This window comes from Plectropomus leopardus, chromosome 16 (genome assembly GCF_026936395.1).
Source record: "Plectropomus leopardus strain MGB_pleo_1.0 chromosome 16, ASM2693639v1, whole genome shotgun sequence".
In the NCBI taxonomy this organism is placed as follows: Eukaryota; Metazoa; Chordata; class Actinopteri; order Perciformes; family Serranidae; genus Plectropomus; species Plectropomus leopardus.
The window spans coordinates 9,693,965-9,710,755 of NC_142191.1; the positions used below are offsets into that span (position 1 = coordinate 9,693,965).

At 39.7% G+C, this 16,791-nt stretch overlaps 1 protein-coding gene and 1 long non-coding RNA gene across 4 annotated transcripts in view; both read left to right on the plus strand.

The window, feature by feature from the left end:
* Window positions 1–3,618, plus strand: part of nbas (NBAS subunit of NRZ tethering complex) — a 221,937-nt gene extending 218,319 nt beyond the window's left edge. The window contains exon 53 of the mRNA XM_042503247.2: window positions 2,568–3,618. Coding sequence (XP_042359181.2) covers window positions 2,568–2,843 — 276 coding nt within the window. The 3' untranslated portion in view covers window positions 2,844–3,618. The remainder of the gene's footprint in view (window positions 1–2,567) is intronic.
* A 3,293-nt stretch (window positions 3,619–6,911) lies between these two features.
* Window positions 6,912–16,791, plus strand: part of LOC148186825 (uncharacterized) — a 61,436-nt gene continuing 51,556 nt past the window's right edge. For 2 of the 3 annotated variants that reach the window (XR_015779057.1, XR_015779058.1), the window contains exons 1-2: window positions 6,920–7,274; window positions 9,432–9,492. This is a non-coding gene — a long non-coding RNA (uncharacterized LOC148186825). Of the gene's footprint in view, window positions 7,275–9,431; window positions 9,493–16,791 lie in introns of all 3 variants that reach the window. The other variant, XR_015779056.1, reaches the window with a different exon arrangement.

The window sequence follows — 16,791 nt, forward strand, 5'->3', positions numbered from 1 at the left end:
CTATAACTGTCACATGTCAGCCCTCTGTGTTCTGTTGGTGCCCAAGAAACCATGAACTTTTATTGTATTTAGACAGTAAATGCATCCACGTCCAGAATACTTTCAGAAACGATCAATCTTGGGACATCTCTTTTAGATCAGCTTGCATTACTACAGTAAAAGTTATTTAATGTGCAAAAACATGATCAGTAACTCCACAAGGAGACGGTGTCATTGTCAATGACAACAGTTGAATGGCTTAAAACTCTCGTGTGAGACGTTCAGGTTCACTATTATCCATCATCAAGGTTGAAGTGATCATTTTTTTAAACAGTTTTATGTTTCTAAGCATGAATTGTCCTTCAAGGGGAGAAAAATGGAGCGAGGCCAGCACAGAGATGAGAGATTTCAGAGGTGAGGGAGAGAAATCCATCCGTCTCTGCTTCCCCTTCTCCACTACAGAAGAGTAGACATGAGCTCCACATTTATAATTGATCTGCCTCAGCGCCAGAAATACCCTGACAGAGACTCACTCTTGTCTGTGTGTGTGTGTGTGTGTGTGTGTGTGTGTGTGTGTGTGTGTGTGTGTGTGTGTGCGCGCGCACATATGCGTGTAGAGTTTTGCAAGTGCAAACTTAATAATAGAGACAGCAAACAGGTGAGAGGATGCAGGGATGGGTTGAGTCACCGAGAGAGGGTCTTTCCACCCCCAGCACTCAGCGTCGCTTCTCCCTGGCCTGTGAAGCACTCACGACAGCCCCGGCGGCATTTAGCTGTTTGAATTTGCATGTAATTCATTGATGTAAAGAGGCGGAAGATGGGATTAAAACATTACGTAAAGGTTTGTTTGTGGCTGTGTGAACATGTGTTCAGAAGTGTTTTTGTAACTGAGAATGTTTCTATGAAAGCTGCAAAGGAAACCGCAGGAGAAAAGGAGAGGGCATAGAAATGGAATTAGAGTAGAACAGACATTCCCATGCATGTCAGCACAGCAAGACGACCTGACCTGACCCGCCGGGGTTCTCCCCTTTTTTTATTTATTCTATTTTTTTTCTACGAAACTGGGAGCTCTTGTGTGTAAATGGCAGGCGTTTTAATGGAATGAATGGAGGGAAGGCGAGAGAAAAGAGGGGGAGCTGAGACTGAGAGCAAGATGTAACGTTACTGTATCTGCCTCTGAAAAACAAGTTAGAGATGCTGCTCAGTGGACAGCTGAAAGACAGAATGAACAGCATGTAGATCTGCAAAAATGTTTTCATCCGATTTAGTGAATAAAGGGTTTATTTTAGGATTTACCTCAAAGAGACAAACAATAACTTAAAAAAAGACACGAAACGAATATGATGACACATAAAACAACAACAAAAGATACAAAATTACCTCAAAAAGATACATATATAACTAGAGAGACATAAAACTACCCCAAATAGACACAAAATAATAACAAAAAGAGGCAAAACAAATTGACCTACAGAAGCAAAGCACAGAATTACCACAAAAAGATACAAAATGATGATACAAAAGAGGCAAAACAATCAAAAAGAGATACAAAGTGACTACAAAGAGAAACCAAACAACTAAAAATTGACACAAAATTACATAAAAAAGCAAAACACAGTTACCTCAGAGAGATACTAAACAACTTTTAAAGGGGCAAAACAAAGACCCTGAAAACAACTAAAGAAGACACAAAATGACTACAATTAAAAAAAACAACAAAAAACACTACAAAAACCACTACAGGCTAAAGGCTGCAAGTATGTTTCCAGTTTCTCAGTCATAAGTAGGAGAGATGATGGGTCCAATTGTCTCATAGTCTGCCCATGGAAAAGTGGACTAACCTACTAGATGACTAACAAAATGAACTGAGACGTTTTGTGAGTTTTAGTTTGTTTCTGTTGGTGTGTTTTCCAATAGGATAACAGTCAATCAAGCTTAGGTTGGTCTTAGTTTATTGAAAGAGAGAAACGGTGTACTGTTGTATTTTTCTGTTTAATAAATATGTATAAAAATTCAAACTCAGAAAGCCCCATTGACGTGTTGTCACCACAACAACTAACAACAATCTTTTGTACCAGTCAAATGATCACGGCAAACAGTTCAATGCCTGTTTGACTCTTCATCTTTGAAAGAACAGTTTGTGTGTTTGTGTGTGTTTGTAGCGACACACCATGGGAATTGTGGTGCACCGCTGGGTCAACACAGGATTTGACCCAACGCTCTGACCTCATCAGGTTTCTTGAAGCGTGTAACGTTGTAATCGCACTCAGTCTGGATTCTGCTGCTGCAGCAGGAAGCTACAACACATTGTTTATGCAGAACGCTGCGGCTGGTAAATCTCCAAATCAGGCAGCCACTTTAAGTGTTTTATCAGCCAGTGGGTGTTTAGAGAAGGTCTGCTGAATGATAGCTGCTTACCTGGCAGAGACTGATTGCATCCTTGCCAAAATCCTGGCTGTTACTCTTGGCATGTATTCACATGGATAAAAAAAAAGAAACGCAATCACACTTAAAACAGAAAGTTAGTTTCTCCTGACTTCATTAACACATGTGTTTACACTTCCCCCCTTCTCTTTTTCCCCTCTCAGGAGACAGCCTCCTCCTGCGACGCCGAGCTCCTCTCTTTGCTCCTGGATGCAGGTCTCCTGGTGGGCTGCGTCTCCTCGGCCCTGTACCCCCTGCTCAGCTCTCACATGCTGTCCCACCAGCAGGAGGGAGGCTGGGACGTGGAGAAGGCAGCCGCCGAGCTGCTGGCGGCGGGCCACGGGCCTGAGGCGGGCTCCCTGCTGCTGGCTTACCGGGGGACCCACCAGGCCCAGATCACCTTCAACTCTGCATTGGCCGTTCTCAGAAAGTGGCTTTGAGGGGGAGGAGGGACAAGGTGTGAGGATAGAGGGGGAGCAGTTTGGAGCGCGGCCACAGACTGCGGTGATGAAGCAGATTTTGGGAAGCAGAGTGTTGAGAGAGGAGTTGGTTTGGATTGAGATCTGAGGAAAGTAGACGAGAATAGAAGTGATATGAGACCTCAGCGTTTTGTTCTGTAATTGGGTTCATCAACTGAAGACACGTCAACAGCAGCTGCGGCATCTGCCTTGAAGGTACAAGAGCGGATACCTTTAATACGGAAACATCTGCTCAATTAGAAACACATGAATACTGTCGCACCATCATGAATGAATGTTGATCAGAAAATGCACTTCCTGCTTGCATTTATTTGTGTTTATTTGTTTGTGTGTGTGTGTGTGTGTGTGTGTGTGTGTGTCTCTTATTGTGTGATAAAGTAATTGAGCAGTAGCCGGGAAGCAGTGGGTGGATATTAGCCTATTGTTCCGTGACAGGTTTGCCTCTTTGACGTCCCACCGTTAAACACCCTGCCTCTGCTCCATTGTTTTCCCCCTAATAATGTCTAATTAATTCCTTCTAAACAAATTAGCCCCACAGCTGCCCCGCGCTTTGTGTTCGTGTGTGTGCGCTCATGCACAAATACTATATACGAGCACCACGGTGATACCGCCACCGTAGAGCTAATGATGATGAGGAATGTGTGTTTACACACACAGTGAAGCTGTCAGCACGGTTATGAAACACAGGTTTTTGTTTCTGTCCCACCTTCAAATAAAAAATGTAATGACATCAGAATGAGTTTGGTGAATTCTTTCTTTATAGAAGTTAAACATTTAAGTCTTTGCAATCATTTTAATAGACGTCTTTGACGCTTTGTTAAAGAAAAGATTTTTCAAAGTCGACCCTGTGAACATTTCACTGAGTTTTACTTTTCTTTTTAATGAATGGGTTTTTAGAAAGATTTGTGCTCCATCTCACAGTGACTGCACTCAAAAACATTTGCATTATAATTACAGCATTTTCTCATCATTGCTAGATAATTGCAGCCCCGTGACCCAAACCTCCAGCATGTATTTTTGCTTGCCCTCAAATGCACTTTCTGTATTGTTATCATCTTAACCCTTTGAAACATAGATCAGCATCAGTTTTCTTCGGCTGCCTTTCACAAGCTGCTTAACCTTTTGAAACCTGAGCAAATTGGTTTGATTTCTTTTAAAAACATAGGAGAAAAGCAGTGTGCAACTTGACAAGAAATGTCCCAAAAATTGCACTATTACTATTATTAAAGAGTGGGTGAGTTTTAAAAGAATAGAAAAAATGCTAATTCATAGTTATTATAATTATGTACTCAAAATTATGTTACAGGGAAAAAATGTTTGGGGTTTTTCATTTGTTTTTTAACCTTTTTTCCCTTTTTTTCTTTGCTATTTTAGGGTAATTTTCTTGGGGTTTTTTTGCTCATTTTGGGCCATGTCTTATTAATCTGATCATTGCCTCTCCGCAATGTTTTTGAAAGAAATTGACTGATTGATGTCTTTATTTCAAACATGATTTTTTAAAAAAGTCAAAAATCCAAACCAATTTGCTCAGGTTTCAAAGGGTTAAAGCATTTTAATGAAGGGATTTCTGGTCATCAGGCACGGCTCCATAGGGAGCAACCAACTGCTTTCACCTACTGTGCTGTCACCAAAAGCATTTTAACTTTTTATAATTGCAACCAGGCAAAATAATATTTTTCTTTAGCTGCAGGGCAAATAAGAGGAGGAGGGGGAATCAAAGTCTCTAATTTATCTTGTTTGTCAAAGTTTTAGAAGTGTGATTTTTTACACTGTGTGTTCAAACTGAAACTAATGAAGTGGTGCTGACTGCGGGTCCCCAGAGCTGCCAGTTTTCTTTAGTATGTGCACTAAAAAATAAACCTGCCCCAAAGAAAAGCATTCCTGTAATGAGCAGTGGGAGGGAGTGCATGGTTCAGATGGTGATTAGGTAATGATCAACTTTTTTCACTCACTCACTCTGAGATCTGAACATTATATTTTATTGAATTACTAAGGAGACAGCAATAACCTTAATTTAATCACTGTGACTGACATTAAAGGCGCTGAAACCTTTTTTCTTTCAATCTGTAGCCGGGTTTTCATGAACATATTTTTATGTGCATTTTGAAGAATCCCATTAGCATTGTTAAGTGGATTTTGTTTTTGTATTGCTGCTCCAATGGCCAATTTCTGAAAATACAAATTCACTGGAGGAGCCATTACTGCTGGGCCCAAAACTGCTAGCTCAAGTATTTCATTTACCGATAGCAGCAGTGACTCGCCCCAACCTGATAATCAGATGGAGATGTTGGACCTAAGAGTTAAAATCCTGACGTCATCAAAATAAAACATCGCTATACTTCTTAAGTCAGAGCTAAAGACTGTGCATACTGAGGAATTTGAAGCTGTCAAAAGTACTTTTTAAACAGAGATTGCGCTACAGGGCCGCTACGAAGTCTCTTCTTAACACCGCTTTTGCATTTGAAATCTCCCACGGGGGTCACATACAGAGCACACCATCAAAACATGTCCTGCCAGCTGCCCCCTTTAAACAGACCTCCATTCAGAGCTTTTACTTCCTCCATTGCCAGCACACATTCCCCAATCATACCTTTTATACAGAACAGTGAGGAGCCATAAGGGCGCGATATTCCCCTCTTGCACAGACAGTGTAAAAGGGGCTAAATCTGAGCTACATGCAGTAAAAACAGAAGTGGCAAATAATACTGCAACAATTCACTTTAATGTGGAGACAATAAAAATGTTTTTTTTTTAAAAAAACACCATATCAGAAATGGAACAGGGTTATCATCATGCCAGAGTTCATACTGTCCTCTCTGGTGAGTAAAAAGTGTACACTGTGATGACAAAATGATAATTACCATCCATTTAATTGGTCTATGATGTTCAAGGAAGTAAGAAAAGTTAAATGGAAACTGTATGATCTGCCTTGCTTCTGAGTTTTTTCTTTGTTTGATTAATTCATTGTAGTGTTTCCTGCTTTACTTTGTTACTCTCCTCTCATTTCAGATCACTTCACTTCCTGCTCTTGTGTGTTTTTCAGCCAGTTTTAATTGTTGCCACGCTCTGATTAGTTTCGCCTGTTTATCATCAGCACTGGAGTCACCTCACCTCCTGCTCACCCGTTCTCACTCTCCTAATAAGTCTCTCGTTCAGTTTTGCATTTTGTTTTCTTTGTTTCTGCCTGCCTTTTCAGCTTTTTGTTAGCTGTAGCTTTGTTGTATTCAAGTGCAACTTTTTGGTGGAGACGCGAGCAACATGAAGCAATGCAACAGTCAGCCTTTGTCGTCATGAGTTCTTTGATGGCTGTTTGGGATGGACAAAGGTCTGACAATATGAGTTTGAGTTGATTTACATTTGTACTCACAGTTAACATCTGAATAAATGGAGAATGTACAATATCATAAGTAAAACTATCTACATGTGAAATTTACATAATAAATAGAGTGAGATAGAGAGTGTGTGTGCCTATACATTTTTGCTCAAACACACCATATATCAAACACTTTCATAACAATGCATACATTTAAAAAATCAACCAAGCAACCTAATTGGTCCACAGTATATTTGGATAAGGTTCAAATTTGCATGACAGCAGTCCTCCCTTGTTATTTGGAGTACTATTCTGCTGTGTTTAATAATTGCACTTGACATAGGCCTAATAATGTTACCACAATATATATGTGAGCTAGAACAACATAACTGTTTAAAATTTATCTCACAGCATAAAAATCAGCAAATACAGCTGAGCAGGTAAAAAGTAACAGCCAACACGCTAAAGGTTTAAACTAAAAGTAACACAAAAATGATTAAAAACCAAAAAGAAAAAAAACAAAGCAAAACACCATGTTCTGAACAGACACATTATACACACTGACAAAAAGTGATATTTGCGTAAATCATTATATGAATGAATGAATTAATATTTTTCATTTCGAAACATGTAAACATAACATAACAGGGAAAACGAAAAAGTCAGCATTTACAAGCAGACAAAATGTATTTTTGTATATTCAAAAACGCAATATGCAAATATATATATATATGAAAATAAAAATGAAAGTGAAAATGAAAATAAAAAAACAAACAAACAAACAAACATAAAACAGCAGAGTAAAAAACCTCCATCCTGATCTAGGCATGATGGGAAGTGTAGGCTAAGTGATTGAAACGTTGTTTTTGAACGGTGAAACGCCACCAGGAAGCACAGTGAGGCACAATAGCCTATTTCGTCAGATAACAACCTGTCAAGAATATTGGAAATGATGATACATCTATCTTTTTTTCATTAATTTTGACTTTTGGACGTTACCTCGCTCCGGAGTTGTTGGAAATGTTTGGCATCCTCCATCAGCTGTGCCGCGACACGGAGCTACTAGCTTAAACAAACAGGTAAAGTTTGCGGATGTAATAGCTAAATATGTACATGGAAAATGATTTTTCTGTCAGCAAATATCTTAGTCGTACCAAGACTGAGCAAGCTAACCACTTGTGTGTTTGTATGTGGTGTATTTATTTAGTTTGGGATACAAGTTAGCCAGCGGACTCAACAGGAAGCAGAAAACGTTGCTACGTTGTTGCTATGGATCGATCTACTTGCTGGAGTAGTAAAGTAGGTTTCCTTTTATATAGGATTCTATCGACGTGAGTGATTGTTTTCCAGTAGTTAGTCAGGCTCATTGTATTTCAATGGAAACGGAGATAACAGCCGCAAAAAGCTTTCTATCTTGAAAGCAAACTGCCCCAGGACATGGATACATTTTGAAAATACAATACCATGGCATCATACAGCCAAAGAACCCCCAAAACTCAAGCTATCTGTCTTTTGTTTTATTGACTTCTGTATTGTACAGTCTGATTGCTGTAGGCAAAAAAAGGCCACAGCTGTCATAATATTTTGATTAAAATGTAGATAAACTCTGATTGGTGCATGGTGAAATCCCCATTTTCCAACTGCCCACTTCAAAACACTAAACAGACAAAAATAAATAAATGAAATAAAAACATCTATCAAAGGAAATAAGAAGCTGACCAGGATAAAAAAAAAAGTTTATATGATTTGAAGTTTTCAAGGACTTTAAAAAAAAATAGTTGCATTCATGTCTGCAAATAAATTCTCCAGATGCAGCTTGTTGAAAACTCGCTGTAACTGTTCTTGCTGGCTACCTTATGGAAGTGTGGCCCCGGTGGCTTCAAGGTGCATTCAAATCTGTTCAGGCAGTTATAAGCAGATCATGTTTCCATATTTGCTCCTTAACTTTCTCCTGCTGTTCTTAATCCCTTAATTAAATGAATAAACTAAAGAATGATTTCAGCATGGCTTTTCTGCTAGGACTGTCTTGCTGCATCCAAAGAGCAGAAAGAAGTAAATTTTTGTTATACCTCAATGGGGACATTTCTTCTTAAATAATAATACTAATATATTTTATTCATAGAGCGCTTTTCAGGGAACTCAAAGACCCTTTACATATTAAAAAGGATAAAAAAATACAAATAAAATACAAGAGTACAAATAAAAACATAATAATAATAATACATAATTAGGTATAAAAGGTCCACTGTGTAGGATTTTAGAAAGATATATTGGCAGAAATGGAATATAACATAATAAGTGTGTCTTCTGAAGTCTCATTACCTGAATCTAATAATTTTTGGGTTTTTGATTTCTTAGAATGAACCATTTATGTCTAGATAAGAAAAGGGTCCTCTTCCAAGGAACCCATTATGTTTCTACAGTGGCCCAAAATGGACAAACCAGACACTGGCTATAGGTAGGACCATTAATGTTTTCCCATTGGCCATCGTACTTTGCAGCCCCTCTGCAATGAGCAGTGTTGGAAAAACACTGATTTTTAACTTGAGTTAAGTTATCAGAAAAAAAGGCGAGCCCACATTAGCAGGTGCTGCTCTAGCGACCCATCTGCAACATGCCAAACAGCCTTGGAAAAAGACGAAAATGTAAAACCTCCTGAACATCTGGCTCTTAAGTTATCAGAGAAATAAAGGTGAGCACACAGCACAGCAAGTACTGGGCTAATGACCTGTCTGCAATGAGCCAAACTGTTTAGGAGAAACATCTAATTTTTATTTGAAATGGCTTTATTTTGTGTTTTTATTGGTTATTATCACCTGGTCCTTTGTTTTGGAGAGGATGAGACCTCTGCGGATAATTCTGCTCCCTGCAACATCTGGATCACAAAAAACGGAGCACACATCAGTAGGTACTGGGCTAGTGGCCCGTCTCAAACAAGCCAAACAGCTTCAGAGAAACACTGATTTGTAACATGAAACTGCTTTATTCGGTGTTTTCAGTGGTTTAAATCACTGGGTCTGTTTTTTGGAGATGAGGAGACCTCTGGGGACAATTGAGCTCACAATAAAAACCTCTTGAACATCTGGATTTTAAGATACCAAAGATAAAATGTCAGCACAAATTAACAGGTGCTGTTCTAGCTGCCTAGCCCCTGATGAGCCAAAAGGGGTTAGTAAAAAAATGATTTAGAATTTGAAACTGCTTCATTAAGTGTCTTTATCTGTTTAAATCACCAGGTCCATTTGATTTGGAGAAGAGGCTCATGGTAAAAACCTGAACATCTGGATCAGAAAATAGGTGAGCACACATTAGCAGATGCTAGGCCAGTGAACTGTCTCCAACATGCCCAACAGCAGAGGAGAAGCACTTAATTTTCACGTAAAACTGCTTTATCTAGTATTTTTACCAATTTTAATCTCCTGGCCTGTTTCTAAGAGACCTCTGTGGACAAATTCGCTCTTTGTAAAAACCTTCCGAAAATTGAAAACTGAAGGAATTTTAACAGGGAGAAGTTTCAGCTGGTAGACGCCTCTATATCCCCTAAATCTTACACACTGCTCCTTGTTTGAGGTCTACTTGTCTATTTTTTCTTTGAGTGCACAGAGATATCTGCCTGCCTCACCCCTCTGTCATTTGCAATTCTTTTAGGCCGGCCAAAATAAGAGTATTTTCAATATCCTGAAATATTCGACATTAATTCACTTTGGCAGGAAACATTTAAAACAGCTGCCGGAGTCGAGTAGCTGGTATCAGGCCAGAAATTGAATAAAGGTCCGCGGCTTGAAGGTATTTACCCTGACAGCAATATTGCTGTGTTTCAAGCACATATATAAGAGACGGGGATGCGGTGGGTGGTCTATATATCAAACGAGAGAGTAATGAATCCCTCCAGCTGTGGAGGAAAATGAGACGATGGTTTTGTCACATGAAAATACAGCCAGGTACAAAACTATCAGATGGGCTTTTTGCAGGCCGGGCTGCATTAGGGAAGTGTCAACATTATATCATATGAGGAAATAATACTGCAGAGATCAATGGGTCAATTTCACCGCCCTCCGCTCCTTCACTCATAGCTCTGCCATTTAGTACTATTGTAAGCCAGTGTCAGACACCGATGGTTATAGAGATGACTGCAGTCTTAAGAGAATACCCCGTTCTCTCAACCCTGCAAAATGAATTTGACTGGTCTCAGATAGTAATCAACCCAGGTTTGTTCATACCCTTGAGCTACAGTGGGAGTCCATTTTTTAGCCCTGGCCAGCATGAAATCAACTCTTTGTGCTGAGTTAACAAGGTTACATGGAGTGTCGTTGTAATCAGTCGGAGCTGTTTAATCCGCCGGTCGTCAGGTTGATGGAATCAGTGCCAGCAGGCTTCGACCTTTGGCTTTTAACACTGTAGCAAAAGTGGTACATCTCAGATAATGTTGGAGCAAAAATTACTCGACAGATGAGTAATTATACATGCGTGTAACTTAGAGCAGTCATTTGGATGAATAAAAAAAAGGAAATTATGTAGAAATATCTACAGGAGAAGGAGCGAGGCTAAAATTTGATTGCCTAAGGCAAGTGGACAGTCGAAAATGAGTACAAAGTGAATTAGCACTGCTGCATTTTTTTCTGCGCTACTTTGACCCGTCTTGATTAGCAGAGTTGACCCTCATAAATCCCTCAGACCACTCTTGACACCAAAAATACCAAATAGCCTCTTAGTAATGAGCACTTACATGTTATTTCACAGCAGTCCTTCAACGAGGGCAAAGGATTAAATGTGAAAAGTTTGTCACTTTAAACACTTTCTGTCCATCATACATTTTATTTATGCTGTTTATTTCACCCCTGTCCCCTCAACCAGCTGCCTGACAGCTTCTTTCTTTAAAGGGGCAGTTCACCCCAAAATTAAAAATGCATATTTTTTTTCTGTTACCTGAAGGGCTATTTTTTAGTCTAGATTGTTTTGGTGTAAGTTTCTAAGTGTTGGAGATATCGGTCATTCTGGTAGATGCCTCTGCAAACTCAATACATAGGCATCTTTGACAAAATGTCAAAACTTTTTCACTTTCTGTTGATAATGTTTATAATCATTTTTTTATGTTTTAAATTTCTGTCTGCATTTTAACCATTATAATCTTTAAACAGATATCTGAATATGTATCCAGAATCTGTAGGCTATAGGACAAGATTTTGGTATCTACCAGCATGTCATGGCCCAGATATCCACTGGCCTGGATCAGCCTGAAATATTAGCCATTGCAGCTTAAGACTTCACGCAGGCCATGTTGTCTGTAAACAGTCATCTTAAGGTCAGATTTTTTTTTGGCTTTGTTGCTTTCAGCTGTCATTTCTGTGTCTGCCTTGTGCATTATATAACTGTGTAACAGGCACGTTTTTGTGCATTCAAATACACGTGAGAGTTTGAATTAGTTTTGCTAAATGCTTTTAAGAACTTCCAAAAAGGTGACGCTGACAAAGCCATGCTGAGTGTTTAAGAGCTCCTGTCTATTTAGATCTCAGCCTTCAAGTCCCCTTTCAGTGTGCACCGCCCTCTCGAATTTAGCTGAAATACAATGTCACTTTTATTGACTGTCACCTTGATTTAGCATTTAAGTCTGAGCTCTTTACTAACATGGAGTAGATCATGAGCTACTCAAACACACCCAGATAAGGCATTGAAATGGGCAGTAATTCTCATCTTAACTGTTTTTCGTTTTACTCTTGACATTAAATGTCACTACTGCAGGATCCATAGAGGAGATTAATGATGAAAATTGCAGTGTTTTATTTATTTACACCTGCCGGAGCTACGTAAATACAACAACCTTCCTCTCACACACTCTTTATGTATCATTTCAGGCATTTTTGTTCTCACACTCTCTCTGGGCTTTGTTTGTGTGCACAGACAGACTGCAGGCAACTCTGGGAAATGTTGTTAGGTCTACCTCCCCTACTGCTGGGGTTTGGTAAACACAGTGTCACAACCTGTCAAGTGTCAGCATCCTTTTTTTTATCTGTCAGACAAAGCTCTCGGTGCAGGCAGTGTGAGCCATCATCGCAATCCATCCAGAAGGTGAGAGAGAGAGGAGAGAAAGAATTTGTGTCCCCCCAGGGGAAGGCTGAATGAGACGGGATCTTACAAACTCTCTCCTCTGCTGAAGAGAGGTTATCTCTTTGAAACAAGGCATTTAACTTGCGCCTACGAACCCTCTGTGGAGTCTGCATCGTGAGAGGAAGAGGAGAGAAAAACATGAAAGAAGAGAAAGGGAGTGAAAAATTGTGTTTGCATTCAAGGAAATCCCTCACACACCTTCTACCTTGTCAACTGACTGAATCCTGGGAAATCATTCACCCTCAAAGGCCATGTTTGTTTCCTTTACTGCTCTATTTTTCATCTAGCCTGTCTTACCCGTCTTTGACCTGTAGCCTTGCCCTCTGAAGACTGACTGACTGTCTAGCTATTCCTTTACTTGTAGTACAGTATGACACACACAAACCGCACTCTTCAAAAAGATACTGTAGGAGGAGTAAGAGCAATTTGAAAAGAGAGTCGTAGTATTGAACATGAAGACTACAAAAAAATGACGGAGGTCATATCAGCAAGCAAGATGGGAAATTACTGAAGGTCAAACCTGATGATGACTAAAGAAAAAAAAAGAAAAGCGATTAATAGAAGACAGCACTGCAGGATTTGCATCACATGGATGAGAATAACAGAGCAGGAGCGAACAAGGACGTTGGTGCAGGACTGCAACCTCTATTAGCACTGCAGTGAAAAAAGTGACAGCTGAAAGGCTTGTTTTTACTGATATATTAATTTAAAAAACAGACCATTATCACATTTTGTGCCTTAAAAAAAATGATGAATGGTTTTTTGGTGAGATGCTTGAAATAAGGTCTGTGGTTAAAACAAGCTGAAGTGACTTTCACGTTTTGTTTTGCAACATTAAATTCGTCAGTAAATACCCCGCTTGTGAATTTGGAAGCTTTTATGCATCTTTCTTTAGCCAGTTGCTAACTAAAGGAGACATTGGAATTTCATCACCCTAAACCGCATCGAACACGGCTTTACAGCCTCATAGTGATAGCGATGTCAAGTCGTGCGTTCGTGGTGGAGTTCATTTAGAGCCTAACATTAGCTTTTAGTACTTCTGGCGATTGCATTTAGGTTTCAAAAATCCTAAAAATCGTATTCATATGTGAAGAATATCTTGCTTAACAAAAGGCGTCATAACGTTTCTTTTCCATGAGCCTTTTTTTTCTGCAATAATCCAAAATCCTGTGGAAAAATCCCATAGGCTTTTTGTTGAGGGAACCAGACTGATGGTTACTTCCGCATCTGCCTACAGAAAGATGTCCTCCCTGCGACACTGTGTGATTTTGATCTTTTCTGTGGTTTTGCTGTTGCTTCTGCATCGCGGATGACTTTATAACATGTGAGTGCTCAAATGTTAGCTTATGTTAGCTAGGTTAGCTATTTCTTTGAACTGATTTTTTTTGTATTTTGAATGGAATGATTTGTTGGGAAAGAGGTTTCATATTTGAGCCCTTGCGTTTAATTATTACTTGAGTACTTGCGAAAAAAAATCTAATGTAAGAATGGGAATGTAAATTGGTCAACAATGGGGGAAAAATAGCACAATTTGAAACACATTTTGCACAGATACAAGTCGGTATAGTCAAGGTCAGACATTTTAGGGACATTTACAGATGAAGAGCACATTTTGGAGCGCAGGGGTACTGAAAGTGAGACCAGCTGCTTCCTCGCAGTAGCCTTGCAACTAGATCTCATGACGAAACAGTGAGAAATAGACCGTCGGCAAAAAGATGGAGAGACATTGATTATATGAACCTAATAATTTTTCTGCAGCCAATGACAAATGAATATCCAGTCTCTGTGTGTAGCGTAGTTTATATAACTGGAAAATCTTTGTATCTTTAGTGTCATATTCAACTTCTAGAGTTTCTTAAAACAAGTGAAACATAAGAAGGTTCACAGAAGGTTCTTCTCAAAAGTCGAAACATGGCAGAATGAGGCTGATTGCGGCACAACCAAGCGGGAAAATGACGCTTGATTCGCCGAAACTGATGAAATGAGTTGATTTGCATGGGAGACGTGTGAGTTTGACTCCCACAGCTGGTGGAAACTCTGATTGATTTTAACGTTTAATTATAGATCAATATGGTATGATGTTTGCGATTCTATAGAAGCAGTTTTGAGCGCGTTTGTGAATATTATAATGACAGAATTAAAAGATGCATTAGAGACGGGAGAAACATGAGGTTGTGACATCACACGAATGCTTCTGCGCTTCAGACAAATGAATCTGTAAGCATTGAATGTTTCCGTAACAGCTGCTTTATTGCATTGAGGAAGAAAAAAAATAACCAGTAATGGGTTGTATTTCACATATCGGCATTAACACCCCATCTTTTTTTACAGGCACACACGCACTCATATTCTCCAAGCTGTTACTGGCCGCCATATGTTTCCCAGACTGTTCAGTTGTTCAGGGGAATGAAAGTAAGAGCTAGAGAGGAGGTGAAGAGCCGGTTTGAGATGTAGGATAGAGCGGTGTGGGTGGAAATGGAAAAGTGGGGATCCAGAATGACTGGACAGAGCTGAGGCAAGAGGCAATGCGGGAGAAAGGGAGAGAGGACGCGAACTGAGCAGATCTACCAAATCAATAAGAGCAGCAGGGGAGATGTTTTTATATTTTTTTTCCTCAGCTCCTGCTGTAAAAATGAGTGCGCTGTCTCTTTTTTGAACACATCAAATGGTGGAGGAGAGCAGTGGATGGAGAGAGCGGGAGGAATGTAGGGAGAGGAGTTGAATGTCGGGGTAATACTTCAGACTAAATGGAGTAAAAGTTTCATCAGCAGTGTGTGTGTGCTTCTACCTGCGTGTACACGCATGTTTCTGTGTGAACGCAATCCACCCACATGTGTACAGAATATCAACTCTGTCTGTGTGTATTTGTGTGTGTGTTTCAATTGTGTGTGTGTGCGTGCAGCATTTAGTTTCTCTTCTCCTGCAATCAGTCGTTCATTGATGTCGCTCTCTTCGGCTGAATGAGATAAATTACCTGCTTTACCAGCAACTGTCGTCTCCTCTGCTCCTGTGTTTGAGCATCATGACACCAGCCTATGACAACACCAACACACACCTCGCACACTGGAAGGTGGAGACCTTTGCCACCTCTCTGAGCATGCTTTGTGCTGAGAGAGAGGGAGGGCTGTTTTCAGTCTGTTTGCAGTTTATAAATTTTTAAAGCTATGAGGCCTGCGTGTGTCACAGGTTTCTGCAGATATGTGCATCTTAATTGGATATTCTTTGTGCTCTTTTGTGAGGTGTTTGAGGTTTTTCCGGTCGTCTTGCCAGGGTTTTAAGAGGACTTTTTAAAGAAAAAAAAATCATATATAGATATGACAACAAAGCAACCTGAAATAAACATACTATTTAGTATGCTTAAACATTCAGTATGTTTACATGCACAGTTAAGTCGAGCTTTGGTTATAGCTCGATTAGGCTATTTAACTCGACCACTGTCCTTGTCCCAGTATGCAAGCACCTGGGGAGAATTGATTTACTGACAGAAGTATGTCCAACTCTGCTCCCTTTCAGCTAGTTGCTTTTGGACCTTCTTCCAGTTGACCTATTTCATCACATACCAAACAAGTAAGCAAGCGGCAAAAGGCTTGCATGTCAAATGGTGACAACATGATTCACATTTTGCTGCTGTACATTTGTACGTACTCTGGATGGCGACAGGTTGAAATGCTGCCGATAACGACATAATATAAGGAGTGTTAGGGTGTCTAAAGGGAAACCAACAGGTTACAGCTCTGTAACATCAAGTTAATCTCAGGCATCATGAGTCCACTACCTGATGTGCAATTTAGCTGACACTGTATGAAGTATTGTGGTAGTTGTACCATCACAGAATAATGGCATTTTACATTGTTATTGAGCTTTGTTTCTCCTACAAATGTGATTAAATCAAACATGAAGTTCATCATGATGCAGATAGCAGTAGAGCTGAGGTTGGGACAGGTTACCGTGGTTACACATCCCCAGTTATCAAGGAGGCTCTCAGGAAGTGGCATGGTAATGACAGCTCATTGTGTCCAAAAAGATACTATTGTCAATGTAAACAAAGTATGTTGAAGGATACACACATTGGGTATGTGGTCTAGAGGTTGAATTTCGGACGCAGCACATGAAAACGACTGAGAACTCCAGTACAGCAAAAAAATTGACGTTGTGGTGGGGTTGTCTTGTCAACAGCTGTTTCAAACGATCAAGAATGAACTCTCAATTTCAGGATTCTCACACTGTTGCATCGGTCCATTCTGATAAATTTTATTCAGAGCTTGGCTTATGGATTCTTATTTTCAAATTCAAGTGTAGATCCCAACATTTGCAAAGATACCAAATATGTCATGCTGAATTTGGAGAGAAATGTGTATAAATTATGCACAGCATATCCAGAATATTTCCACTTGATAAAATGAAAAAGATGAAGCCCTGGGTTTGAACATTTCACTCAGTGTAAACATCATATAGCTTCAGTGAAGAGTTGAAAGAAATTAATAATGAATA